The following is a 14,298-nucleotide window of genomic DNA, read 5'->3' as shown; positions in this document are numbered from 1 at the left end:
TCCTTGAAGTTGAGGGAGATGAGAAGGAGCCAGCCAAAGACAGCAAAAAGGAGTGACCACTGAAATGGAAGGAATCCTGCAAGAAGGGGGATCTCCCAAGCCATGAGACAGTGAGAAGGGCGAGGTCAGCTCTCCTGGATGTGCTGATGGGCAAGGAGAGAACTGGCCATTGGATCTAGCAGTGGGGAGGTCACTGGTCAGCCTGACAAGGGTTGTTTTGTGGGAATGATGGGGAGAGAATCTGATTGGAGTTGGGTTATTGAGAATAAGAGGAAAAAAACCGGAGACAGAGAAATGGGACAATAGCTGGAGGAGGATGGTATTCAAGTAAGTTTATTTTTCCCAAGATGGGAATTACGTAACTCTTGTTTTTACCCAAGTGGAAATGATTCAGTAGCGTGGGGAGAGTGGATGGTGCAGGATTGGGCTGGGGCGAGGGTTCTGAAATGGTGGTCTCGAGGAGGTGGGAGAGGTAGAATCCAGGCATCAGCTGGGAAGGGATCCTAAGTAGGAGCATCTAAGGAGGTGGTGGGTGTGCACCTGCCTCTTTTCTCAGTTCACTAAGAAGCAGAGTCCTCAGCGGAGAATGGAGACTGAGGAGATGATGGAAGTTTGAGGAGAGAGGACAAAGTATGAAGTCCTTCATAGCAGAATGAGAAAATAAATGGCCAGGGGAATGAAGCATCGCTGGGCGGCATGCAGGCCTCTAAGGGGTATGTTTTCTCCAGCCATGCCCTGTTACACAGGTGAACACGGGGTAGGAGGCCATTGTGGTAGAAAAACAGGACATGAGCAGACACAAGGGAAGACAGAGAAACGCCTGTAAACAGAAGAGCACCATCAGTAATAGCTGAAGAATACAAGTAAAAACAATGAGGTCTTTTTTTCCTCTTCAGACTGGCAAGAACTCTTGTTGGGGATAGAAATTATTGTCGCTTTTCTGGAGCACAGTGTTACAGTATGTTCCAGAATACATGTGTCCCCTTTTGACCTGTCAGTCCCACCTTTAGAAATTTATTCTAAGAAATAATCGCTCAAATGCAAGGAGATACATGCACAAAGATGTTCACCCTAGCAGTGCTTATCAAAGTGAAAAAATGGCAGTCATCTAACCAGGAGGCAACTGGTTCACTTATCTGTCAGCAGAACAGTGACAGTGGGAAACAGTAGCTCACACTCACCCTCCTGTTTTGCAGATGAAGGAAGTTGGGTCCAGAGGGGGATAGTGACAGCTCCAGTCCTACTTCACGGAGCTCAGACCCCCTGACTGTAGGCAGGCACCCTGCCCAACCTCTTCAACTGGGCTTGGAGTCAGAGTCCCTTGCAAGGCACTTGTTAGGCCCTTTTCAAGGGCTGGTTTGCTTAATGCTTTTAAAATATGAGTTCTCAAAATGTTTTGCAAATTTCTTTACAATGTCTTCATTTCATCATTCATGGCTTTCCTTGCAAAGGATGCTGACAGTGGGGGAAAACAGGCCGACTGCCTGGGCCGTGATAGAGGGGACCATATTTTCCTGATTCCCAAGTAAGACTTACAGTGGAAGAAAGGATATTTTCTGCTTTCTTACAATGTTTACAAAGGTCATAACAGGATGTGAGGATGATCTGGCTGCAACATCTGTCACCCCGTTGATCGCCAGGGTTGATTGAGCTGATCTGGCTGGCTAGGCGGGTGTCCCATTCCTCCCTCGCCAGTCCATGTGCGTCCCTCCCAAAGCTGTATGCTCAAAAAGGATGACCATCTCCGATAGAGGAGGACCAGTCTTTGGTCAAGGGTATATGAGTAACTGCGCTCTTCGGCTAGGACCTCCAAACAAGCTCTCAAAAGTCCTAACAGAAGTACAAAGATAATAAGGAACTTGCATTTATTCGTTTCCTTGATCATATGTTTATTGATTAGAAGAAAATACAATTAGCAGCCAGGTGTGGTGGCTCACACTTGTAATCCCAGCACTTTGGGAGGCTGAGATGGGCAGATCTCTTGAGGCCGGGAGTTCAAGACCAGCCTGGCCAACATGGTGAAACCCCATCTCTACTAAAAGTACAAAAATTAGCCAGGTGTGGTGGTGTACACCTTTAGTCCCAGCTTCCCAGCATTTTGGGTGGCTGAGGCATGAGAATCACTTGTACCTGGCAGGTGGAGATTGTAGTGAGCTGAGATTGCACCACTGCACTCCAGCCTGGGTGACAGAGTGAGACTTTGTCTCAAAACAAGTAAAAAATAAAAATAAAATAAAATTAGCTTTGTTGGTGGAGAAAAGGGAGGAAAAATAATTAGCATTGTCGGAGAACATCTGGGATATTTGGTCCCCTCAATGGGAACTGCCCTGGGTTGTCACTCCTAGAGTTTCTGGTTCTGGTTTAGTTTTTCCATGCCACAGCACAGGGACTGAGAATCTGCTCAGCTTCTCTAGGCTTTTATGTCTTCACCAGAAAAATGAGCGGGTGAGCTTAAATTTCCTACAAAAACTCTTAAAATAAATATGAGGCTCTTTCCATTCTATCATGCCTGTTCTGGGTCCGGGGGTGTGAGAGATGCGTTAGTGCTGCTGTAAACCAGCCCCGGGTCTCCCCCAGCCCCGCCCGTCCCACCACCAAACCCCCAAGCACCACCCTGGGTTTTCCACCGCTTTCGAGAGCTCATCGAAATAAACACGCCTTTGTGCCTCTTGTAACAATTCCAGATCATCCAATGGCAGACCAGAGAATGGACATTTCTTCAACCATCAGTGATTTCATGTCCCCGGGCCCCACTGACCTGCTTTCCGGCTCTCTTGGTACCAGTGGTGTGGATTGCAACCGCAAACGGAAAGGCAGCTCCACTGACTACCAGTAAGGCCTTTGGGGCATGTCTTCCTCTTGTTAAACTTGGTGTCAGTTCTTGGGCATGGAACATCTAGCAACTAGCTACTGTTTCTCCTGGAAAAGGGGATGGGAATAAAAAACCCAACTCTAGGAGGCTACACAGTTGGTTTTTGGCTTTACCTTCCCCTAGTTTGTAAGCAAGAAGGGAGCCTTCAGCACTACTGAGGCATTTAACTTCCACCTCCTATTCCCAAAATGTTCTACACCCAGGGAAAATAACAGCCTTAAGGCCAAGTTCTGCCTTTTACCCCTTTCTTCCTCTTCTTTCATTGCTCCTTTGAGCAAGAGGGTTAAGTCTATGGGTGTCATCTCAGGGGGTTCAAAGAGAGCTTAGCCCGAGGACCTCTCTGAGGAAGACAGCAAGTGTCAGGTGCTTAATGAATGTTTATGGGAGGAATGAGTGGAGGTCCTCTCTGAAAACAATTTAGGAACATTGATATTGTCCTTAAACATTATTTAAATTAGTATGAACTTGTTATATTAAATAGTATTTTTGTTTATTTTTAGACTTAATGACTTTTCATTTAAGTAAATTTTCACTCTCACAGTCATCCCTTCTATATATGTACAAACACCTCGGGAATAAGGCAGTGTAGAACATTCAAAGGCACATTTTCTTTTGCCGAAGCACCTGCGTGGAATCTTACCCAAATGTCCATTTAAGAGGTTTTCTTTTGTTTAATGAGGGAAAATCTCCAAGGAGGTATCCCCCCTACAGCAGATGTCCTTTCTGCTGAAGTTCACAGGTCGAATTTGGGGAGCACAATGGCTGGAGGTCAGATGCCCACTAGGAGATGCTATGATTAATATGTAAGTTATCCCAGATGATTAAGACAGCCAACACCCAGGGGCTGGAGAGTGGGTATGAGGGCTGTGAGGGCATTCTTCCATAGCAGTAACTCCCCAGCAGAAAGACTGTGAGATGTTGGCCACAAACCCTTTGTCTTGAGCAAGCGCTGAGGGAGCCACTGATGTGTTCTAAGGCCTCTGTCATGTAGACCTGTGGGTTCCAGCTTGGTCACCACCCAAGATTTCCCTTGTGGACTCTGGTTTGCTAATCTTCTGTAATTCATGGGGACTCAATTAATTAAGCAACCGTAATCCCTTTCATTATCTTTTAATGTAACTGAAGTCATCTATGACTGTCAGGCAGAGCTTTTTCTCACCTGAGATTATCACCTGGCCTCAAGGAACAGATAGAATTCTAGACAAAAGGGATGGGGGAATTTTTGTTTTTCCGTGCGGCCTGCATGATCTCTGAACTTTAGAACTAGCTGGGGAAACCTTCTGCCTGTGAGGAACCCCAGGGCATCTGATTGGGAACACTGTTCTAGAATGCCCACGATATGATCCAGTGCTCCTAGAAACAGCTATTTTTGCCCTTGGGATTACATTGTTTGAAGGGCCATGATCTCTCTTTTCCTATGGGATAAAGGAAAAAGGAGAGAGGCCCAGCTGGCAGTCCATGCCCTCCTGATAAATGTGTGGATAGGAGAAGGCTGTGAGGGGGGTTTGGAACTCCTTCCTCTGGGGATTTCAGTCTCTTTTCTTCTACTGAACCACAGGATGCAACGAAACTTGGATCTCTGGAGTCTGTGAAAGGGAGGGAGATCTTTGCTGTGACCCCAGGACCCTCTGTGGCCCTCAGCCCCACTACGCCCCTCCATCCCAATTCCTGAAGTCTAGGGGTTCCCATCTAACTGAGAAGCAGAACACTTGGCAGCAGTGCCTTTGAAAAGCTGCCTGGGGCTCTGCTCAGTACTTTGTTGGTACTTTAATTCCACCCTCCTCACTTCACCCCTTCCCTGCCAAATAGATATGTGTGCACATTTATTTTTGATGCTCAATATGTTTTGCAAATGGAATAAGCTTCATTTATCCAGAATTATGGGGATAATGAGAGGTTAGAGATATTTCAAGCCTATGTTTAACTAAGCATTTTTATAAACACTACATATTCCCAATTTTCAAACAATCAGAATATGGTAAAATATATATTAACACACAGACTCTTTTGGGATGATAACTTTTGTTTGATAACCTGAGAAGCTGGTCCAGGTTTTATAGTAAGTTCAAGTTAATTTCTGTTTGTTTGTTTTACCCTTATTATACATCATTAATCGATACTGTGGCTGTTCCAGCTTTCTAATTGTTTGGTTTCTGGATAAATGAGAGCCTTCTGTCTTACGATAAGAAGCTCTTCTGTATGTCTTTATTAACATGCAGTCACATTCTCTTTTGTTTTTTCAGAGAAAGCATGGACACAGACAAAGATGACCCTCATGGAAGGTACCATGAACCTAGTAATTTGAACTTCAGCATCCTTATAGCCATTTTCTTTGCACTGTTACACATTCTATTACTTGGGGCAGCACCCATGTCCTCAGCTGGAGATGAGCAAGGAGGCTGTGAGCCTGTGGGCTCACACTGTGTCCCTTCAACCCCCAATCCCCTTGTGTGTCTGCAGAGAGATGACAGGGATCGGGCGGAAGAAAACAGCAATGTGTAACTTTGCCATTCATCTCCAGGGAATTATGTTTTTATCTTTTGCTTTTTCCTCCCTCCAGGTTAGAATATACAGAACACCAAGGAAGGATAAAAAATGCAAGGTAATCTTGGACCTCGTTTTGTCTACAAAGCGTTCTAGTTCTGGTTGCTTAGAGAGCAGCTAAGGAGGCTCTGCATGTTCGTTCCTGTCTAAGAGTCCTGTTGGGCACTGTCACCTCCTCAGGGAACAGGCAGGTAGTGGGCCTTGGCCAAGGTGGCCTTCTGCCCTCCATGCTCTCCATGCTGGGCTGGCCTTTACTCTTTGCTGTCTAAGCACCTTTAACCTGAAGGGGATTTGAAGGTAGCAGAAATCAGTCAAGGCTCAAGTTTTTCCCCAATCTTCAGCAGAGGACATCTTCCTGACTGGAGCGCCCTCCACAGGAGACATGGCTCAGTGATTTGCGTCTTCCTGACTGGAGCGCCCTCTACAGGAGACATTGCTCAGTGATTTGCGTCTTCCTGACTGGAGTGCCCTCCACAGGAGACATGGCTGGGACTTGCTTCTGACAGGGGCTCTTATTGCACTGCGAGTTGCAACTGAATGCACCACACGGGGCACGCTAGGTGCCTCTAGTAGATTCTCTGCCTGGGTCCTTCCTGCCTCCAGCCACACTTGCTGACCTCTTCCCATTGGGTCCTCAGTTCTGCCGTTAGTACCAGGCTGTGTTCTGAGGCTGCATCATGACAGACTGATACAGGGGGCTGCAGAAATTGGCTGCCCTAAGGCTTCAAGCTCTTCCCTCAGAGGCCAGCCTTGGCAGGAGCTCCCATTGCTCTGTATCTGTGGCAGCTGCAGCAAACTGAATTTCCATAGTTGCTGCACTTCCTTAGGAGGACCGTCACCAATGGCAGATGCACATCAGTCAGTGTCAGCCTGCCTCAGCAGGCAGCCACTCCCGGGAGGGAGGAGTGTGACATTCCTCAGGGGAGGCTCCTGGGGACAGATGTAGCATCTGCTGCACCTAGGTGGAGTCCTGGTTGATCCAAGGATGATGGTGTTGGTTACTGGGTGCCCTAGTCAGTGAGGCTGTGACTGGAAAGAAGTGGTGCCCTGCCCAGGTCACACGGCCACACAGCAGGCTCCTCACAGACCTCAGGGACAGCCCACGGGGCTCTGGATGCTCTGTGCTATGAAGCCACCACCTCCCTTCTCTGTCCTTTCACCCCCATTTCAAAATCCAATTTTGCAAAGGCTGAGAGGAAAAGAAAGGAGAAATGAACAATTCAGTTTACTCTGAAAAGACAATTTTTGTAGCTTTTCTCCTGAATTCTAAGGATGAGGTAAACATAAACTAATACTGACCTGGCAGTGAGACCATTTTCTTGGAGACTTTAGTAGAAAAGTCTAATTTTGAACATTCTGCAGATTCTAAATTTGCCTTGTCAGATGAACATTGAAAACAGTTACAACTCATTTATTTTTGTCGTCTTTTCTTGATGCTTGGTTACATTTTATAAGAAATCGTTTTTCATATTGTTGTTCAGGGAAGCTCACAGTCAGATTGAAAAGCGGCGCCGGGATAAAATGAACAGTTTTATAGATGAGTTGGCTTCTTTGGTACCAACATGCAACGCAATGTCCAGGAAATTAGATAAACTTACTGTGCTAAGGATGGCTGTTCAGCACATGAAAACATTAAGAGGTGAGACCCTGGGCTCTATTGTCCTTTATGTCCTTGCCCACAAATGTTACCACCCTTGCCTAGAATGTTCCTGTCCCTAAGGCAGATGTTTATTACTTGCAATTATGTAGCCTTGAGTAGTATGCCTTTACTTTTCAGCAATAGCCGTGATGCCAAATGAAGTGATTATTGAGCTTATGTGGGTTTTGACATGCAATTTTGCAGTCACACATTCTCAGAGCATAGAAACTATGTGCTTTGCACATCTCTGTATATGCATGTAATCAGGCTATGTGCCTATCAGACACGATACTGCTCTGATGTCTCACATCTTGCCTATGTTTGTGCCTGGATCCCATCCTTACAATTATGACACGCAGAAATGTAGGTGCACACAGTGACACAGAAAAGTCAGTTTCAAAGATGAAAATGCATCATGGTTCCTTTGAAAAGTGAGTCACGGGTTGCGGGTTCTCGCGGCATTTTGTTGTCAGGAATGAACACTGAAGATATTTTCATCTTCCTGGAATTTTCCCGAACCAGATCCACTCTTTGTGAGGGAGGCAGTATTTTCCTTCTTTTCTGAGTGTGGGGAGGGTGAGAAAACAGAGGCAGAAAAGTGGAAGTGACTTATCCAAACCACAAGAGAAATCTGAAATATATCAGGCATTTTAGTGAATGCTGTTCCTGGAATTTTCCATAGCTAGTCTTGGACTTTTGGAGGAAATTGGAAAGTGGGCGCTCAGTCAGATCTCTGACCTGCGTGGTAGAATTGCGTCTTTTTATATTTGCACAAAGCCACCAGAAATAAGAAGTAACTGGTTTTCTCTGACTTTAGATCATTATCCAAAAATATAAATGTTGTATCCTGTGCTGGGAGACTGACATTTAAAAATTCATATTAGCAAAGATAACACGGGTTAAATTATTATAAACTAATTTCTATTAAATTGGAAATAAGTGGCAAATCTCAAGTTACAATAAAGAGCAGGGATAGGGATCAATTGAATGGTTGCAACACGTCCTGTCTCCCTCCCTCCCCATGGCACTTTGAATTGTTACAGATCCGTTTCATTTTATTCTTTCACTATTCCACTCGCTATTCTGCAGACTCCAAATCATTTACTGCTGGCATTTTTCTCTGTTAAGTGATTGTTCTCCTGAAAAATGCCAGATTGACAACCTTTTAAGCGTAAGTCTTGTCCCCTTTCAGTCCTGGGAGTGGGAGCTGCACTGACTGAAGCAATGCATTCCTCCACATTGCCACACTCATTTAACTCACCCCGATGAAGAGGAACTCACATTAAATGCCTTCCGCAATATATTTACTCAGGGCCTGGCAGACTGGATGGGTTCCCAAGAACATTTAGAGTGGTGATTTGAAGGACTACCAGACAGCCCATTTAATACAGATCTTAGAAGAGGGAACTCTCTGAGGAGCCTCTACCAGTTTACTTCCAGAGCTGCCTTCTCTCTTAGAAGCAGATTGTTAAACTTCCTTCTATTATCTCTTGGTTTTCCCTGTAATGAGAAAAACAGGCTTGTTAGGTCTCCTGTGGGTAACAGTGTTCTCTTTTCCCTGGTATTATCTTTGGCTTACAGCATTCCGTCCAAAGCCAGATCTAGGCTCATCTCAGTTAAGGCCTAAACAACGAAATTTAAATACCAGGTCACAGGGACTAGGCCACTTGCGAAAGGTTTGAGGCAGCAAATTAGAATGAGACATTTTCTGAATATCAAGTATACCAATACTTTCTCTTTTTCCCCCCTAAGGTGCCACCAATCCATATACAGAAGCAAACTACAAACCAACTTTTCTATCAGACGATGAATTGAAACACCTCATTCTCAGGGTATGTTCAATTATGGGATTGTTTTACAACATTTGTTTTGATAAATTTTCAAGTAAGTAGCAGCATGTGGGAATTTGATGTTTCAACACTGAGCTTTTTTTTTAGGCCTGCTTCCTCTCTCGGGTCCCTCCCTTTATCTTATTGTTTGGACAGGCTTCACATTTCTTCCACAAAACCATTCTCCTCTTTTAACCTCATCTAGGCAAAAATGGAAGGCCTATGCTACTGCAATTTTAAATCAGAAGAGGCAAGATTTGTTAAAAATAAGAGGGATTTAAGAATCACATTTCTGCATGAAGATTTTAGGAAGCGACTGAAACCAACAACAATTGAGAGTTTCTTTTCACCTGATTTAACCACTAGCACAAAAAAAGTCCACCTAAATCTTTACACCAAAATCCCATCAGAACAACAAAACTGTGGCTCACGCCTATAATCTCAGCACTTTGAGAGGCCAAGGCGGGCGGATCGCCTGAGGTCGAGTTTGAGACCAGCATGGCCAACGTTGAAACCCTGTCTCTACTAAGAATATAAAAATTAGCTGGGTGTGGTAGCAGGTGCCTGCTTGGGAGGCTGAGACATGAGAATCGCTTGAACCCGGGAGGTAGAGGTTGCAGTGAGCCGAGGTCACGCCACTGCACTCCAGCTTGGGCAACAGAGTGAGACTCTGTCTCAAAAATCAAGGAAACAAACAAACTTCCAAAGACTAGTGGTCCAAATAAGAAAAATAAATGCAAGAGGTATATGCTTTCACTTGCTTGACTTGAGTGCGCTCTCTGTCTTGCTAAATCTCTGCTGGAAGATGGTTGAGGTGGCACTGTGGGAACCTGTTGTCTTCCATGAGGAATTAGGTCTGCACAGGGCTCTAAGTAGTGTTACTAGGTAAAGTGAGATTAACTTGGGAATTGAAGGGAAAGAAACTGAATTCAGAAATGTGTTCTTGCAAATTGTGAACAGAAGAATAGAAAAACGTTAACTAAAAGGAAGGATACCTGCTTCCACCTCCCACGAAGTCAGGGCTGACCTTACTTGCACAGCCTACAGAATCAGCATACCCATCTTTGAGCAGAAGTTTGCAAAGCCCTGGAGTAGAGGGTAGTCCATCTGGAATTTTGCATCATCACTATCCATTTTCAGCTCTCTGTAAGCCTGGCCTGTCTGCTCACTCCAGCATTCTCTATTTATCTCCTCATGACGTGCTATCTCAAATTGGAAAGCATTCACCTGCGAGGACCAGAAGACCTGATGAATAAATAGAGTTTCATTTCTCAAGTATAACTGGTCTGGAGTAGGTTATGTGGGGTTGCTGCAGTGGTTCAATGAGGTCAATAGGAACCAGGTTCTTTCTGTCTTTGCACTCAGCCACACCAAGCTAGCATGCTAGCTTGTTTCCTTAATGTAGCCGGGTACCTCTGCCAGGTCTAAGTAGCCAGACCCACTGTAAAAATAGGGGTAAATGAAACTAGTCTGGCTGTCCTTTTTATCAAGAGAGGATACACCTTCCCGAAAACTCAATAGTGGACTTCACCTTATCCAAAAGTGTGTCACTTGGTCACACCTGGCTGCAGGGCAGGGTGCAGAAGCAAGTGTGTATAGATTTTCCAGCCTCCCTGATGGAGACAGGCAAGAGAGAAGGGGCCTGGGAATGGTGTTGGGAATTGGCTCCCCCAACAGTGTTTGCCACACACACTTTCCAGAGCCACATGCATTTGCTCGATTCCTTCCAGAAATGACTCCCACAACCCAATATAGCATGTCAACTGTGGTCTGGTTGGCCTGAGGATGAATGGGGCTAGTGCCTTCCTTGCCAAAAAAGCCATCTCATTAGTACCGCATCATTTGGGGCAGCTGCAGTACTGCCCCCTCCCCCTTCTCTCCTGAATATGAATTATTGTTAGGTCAGGTTTTTTACATCTTGTATAGGTGCTTTTTTGAACTTAAGATAGGACTTCTCTTTCATTCCTGTCAAAACCTGTTTGTTGAATGGCCCCACAGTCCAGCTTGTCATTAATGACCCTTGGAATCTGTGTGTGACTTGTAGATCCAATACATGCCTCTGTGCCTTTCATCCTTGTTTATTCATAAACTCAACAAATATTTTTGTATACTTAATAGATGCATGGCATTGTTCTAGGAACATCCAAATCAATGATAAACACTTTAGGGTGGGACCAGGCTCCCGATCAAGTGAGTGATGGTGTTTTGGTTACCACTCTCAGGACACAGTTATTCAAACACCCAGCTCTGTCCATCTCTCCATGCTTTTCATAAAAATGTCTATGTTCTCAGGATTTGCTGAGGTTAAAATATGACCGATGTCTGTAGCATCTCGAGAGCTGCCATCGGTGCCAGCTTCGTGGGCTTGCGACCTCTGCAGTTTCACAGGGCCCCATGCTTGGTTTAATGCCCTGTCACCATCTTGAAAATGTAATTTTTGAGCAAGGATCCCTGCATTTTCATTTTGTACTGGGCCCCACAAATTATGTAACTGGTCCTGATTCCCATACTGGTAACAGATCTGCAGCTGTAGATGTAATAGGCATGCCTCTATCTCTTTCATTCTTGCGTATTCATGAATCCAACAAACACTTTTGTGTACTTACTAGAGGCTTGGCATTGTTCTAGGAACATCCAAATCAATGACATTTGAGGCTGGGGTACAGGCTTGATTATTTTAAGAAAAAGAATCTATGTCTTTATTTCATTCATATATATATATGTAAAATAATTATCAAGCAGAGTCCTGTGGATGGACAAATTTAAAAATAAATAAAACAAGCTCCTTTTGCAATGGCACATGCTTAATCGTTTTCTTTTTATTGCTTTTCTTAATAATTTTCTATCAGATACCCATACTTACCAGGGTATGGAACAAGGATTATAATGCTGTCTCAGCTGAATACTTCATGTTGGGCTTGTCTTTTCTACTCCTTTGTTTTATGCAGCACTCAAGAGTGATCTCTCTTGCCTGATGAAGCTTTTGTCACCTCTCTGGCACGTCAGTGGCTGTGAAATGCTGTCCCATCCCTTATCACTTCCAGGGGCCCAGTTCCAGGGACTTGCTTCAACAGAAAGCCAGGTCCACTCAGATGATGTTCAGACAGTTTGGTTGCAGGAGCTGGACTTCTGCTTTTCCTCAGCAATGCAAAATGGACAAACTGCTTTCTTTACTAAGTGCTTTCAAAATATCTTTAATAAAGTGTATGTCAGGGATCAGTCAACTGTATCAGTTTACAATGTCTACATTACTTCTTCATGTTTTAAAAACCAGGCAGACCGTACCAGGGCCTCTGTGTCGTTTATTAACCAGCACTGTCTTCCCAAGAGTGACCCTACCACTGGCTGGCCCTGTGGCTCTGTGGTGCTGGTAGTGTTCTCACAGCTTCTGTTCCTTAGCTGTCCTTTGGGCCCGGCTCCTTCACAGATGGTCTGCCAGCCAGGGTGCTGTGGAGTTGGAATGTCCAGAGCCTCCCCCTGCTGATGCATTCACTGCTTTGGAACCTGCTGGCTTTCCCCTGGAGTGTTGAAATAGCTTTACCCATGTTGTCGGTTCAGGCCGGACCCTGCCCAGCATTACCTCCAGGGTGTCACAGTTCCCTTCTGTCCAGGTGCCTTTCAAGCCACATTGCCACATCAATGAAAAGCCTCAAAAACACTTCTGTGAGATATAAGATTATCTGCAAGGCAAACGAGGAAGTTATTAATACCCTATTTGTTGACAGAATGAGGCTTCCAGCAGATGGTGCTTGGAAAGTTACTTCCCCCTCACTGTCATCCCTTGCCCCTGGGCCAGCTTAGGGACCTAACTTAGGAAAGGCTCCTCCCCAGCTTCCTTCTGGCTGAGTAGCCTGCCAGGGTCTCACAGCAACAGTGATTCTGTTCCCCTCTCACTCATGTCTTCTGTCCCAGCACAAGTGCATGCACTATTCTTTTACCTTCTGGCACATTAATTCATTTCCTAGTTCCTTGAATTAAACTACATCATGAAGGCCCTTTTGTGGAAAAAGAGAACAGAGTTTCTCTGTATTTTTCCAAAGAACAGATTGAGGACCAGTGAATAAGGTGAGAAACTAGCCCACTGTGTATTAGAACCAAGGAGGGCTGAGTCATAAGAGCAAGGGCATGACAGAGTGGGGCGCACCCTCCTTGTCACCGGAAGACCCCAGCAGGAATTGAGTGGTTGTATGTCTGGAAGGCAGTGGGTGGAATTCACACATATGCTGACAAAACAGCCCAAGCTCTCAGGCACTATAGCTTGGGTATTTACCTGCTTCAGTCTCTTTACCAAATGTTGTCCTGTCTTAATGACTGGCTTTATTGGAACATTTAGATTTTTTCCTGTATTTAAACTGAAGAAAGGGGTAAGAAGAATCTAAGTGGCGGGGTGGAGGGGTTTGCTTTTCTTGTCGCACTTGGAATGCAAATAGTCCAGCCCTGGATGGAGGGATAACATTTGAGAGTAGTAGTTCTCAGCCCTGTGTACGTTAGAATCACATTAACGTGGAAGTGGGATGGGTTTAAAAAATGCCCCAGTGATCAGCCCCATGCCAGACCATCAGCATTAAAACAAAAACAAAAAACACTACTCCAAATGTTGAGAACCACTGTTTTAGAGAGCTCCCTGTACATGGAGGTTTTCAAGTTGAAGGTAGATGGTGGCTGAGATGTTAGAGAGGGGATTTTTCAAGAGTCCTTCCAAATTTCAGATTCTGACTCTCCATAGAGTTGTTATAATTAGAGCAAAGAAGTATGATTTCTCTGGACCATGATACCTTCAAAAGAATATGTACAAGCTGAATTCTGCTTTGAAATAGAACTTACTTTAATTGGACTTTTTTTCTATAATAATTAGATGATATGTAGAAACACACACACGTACACACACACAATTTGTTTTCAGCATCCTGCACTCAGGATATCACTGAAACTGTCAGTGATTGTTCCTGTGCTTTGTATGCTTAGAAGGCACATCCTCTATTAGTTATCAGGGGGATTACAAGTTATCTTTCCTAAAGTATGAGAAATTGATTATCCATTTTTCCTGATTAGGCAGCAGATGGATTTTTGTTTGTCGTAGGATGTGACCGAGGGAAGATACTCTTTGTCTCAGAGTCTGTCTTCAAGATCCTCAACTACAGCCAGGTATTGTTCATGCTCCTGTTGGTGGCGGGCAGCCTGACAGCAGTCAGAAGTGTCACTCAATTTTGTCAGAATAATTATGGTATACAAGTCACATGTGAACTTCTTCCAGAAAATTCTTAACTTCTTAACAGATAAATTAATTTAGACTTAGAACAGTCTGGTAATATGTTCCATATTCCCCCCATTGGAAGATCTGACTCTGATCTGATCAGTAGCCTTATGGCTTTCTTCTATTGCTGCAAAATAAATATCCCACAATATGTGGCGGG

At 44.6% G+C, this 14,298-nt stretch overlaps 1 protein-coding gene across 22 annotated transcripts in view; it reads left to right on the top strand.

Moving 5' to 3' along the window:
* BMAL1 (basic helix-loop-helix ARNT like 1) overlaps positions 1-14,298 on the top strand; it is a 109,831-nt gene that overhangs the window by 74,205 nt on the left and 21,328 nt on the right. For 10 of the 22 annotated variants that reach the window (XM_011750019.3, XM_071075070.1, XM_071075068.1 and 7 more), the window contains 7 exons: positions 557-713; positions 2,685-2,832; positions 5,116-5,154; positions 5,433-5,474; positions 6,898-7,055; positions 8,808-8,887; positions 13,937-14,029. In XM_011750019.3, coding sequence (XP_011748321.2) covers positions 665-713; positions 2,685-2,832; positions 5,116-5,154; positions 5,433-5,474; positions 6,898-7,055; positions 8,808-8,887; positions 13,937-14,029 — 609 coding nt within the window. In that variant the 5' untranslated portion in view covers positions 557-664. The other 12 variants (XM_024794461.2, XM_011750032.2, XM_024794460.2 and 9 more) reach the window with 3 other exon arrangements.

The sequence above is a fragment of the Macaca nemestrina genome, chromosome 12 (assembly GCF_043159975.1).
Source record: "Macaca nemestrina isolate mMacNem1 chromosome 12, mMacNem.hap1, whole genome shotgun sequence".
Classification (NCBI taxonomy): Eukaryota; Metazoa; Chordata; class Mammalia; order Primates; family Cercopithecidae; genus Macaca; species Macaca nemestrina.
This window is presented reverse-complemented; position numbering and strand designations above follow the sequence as displayed.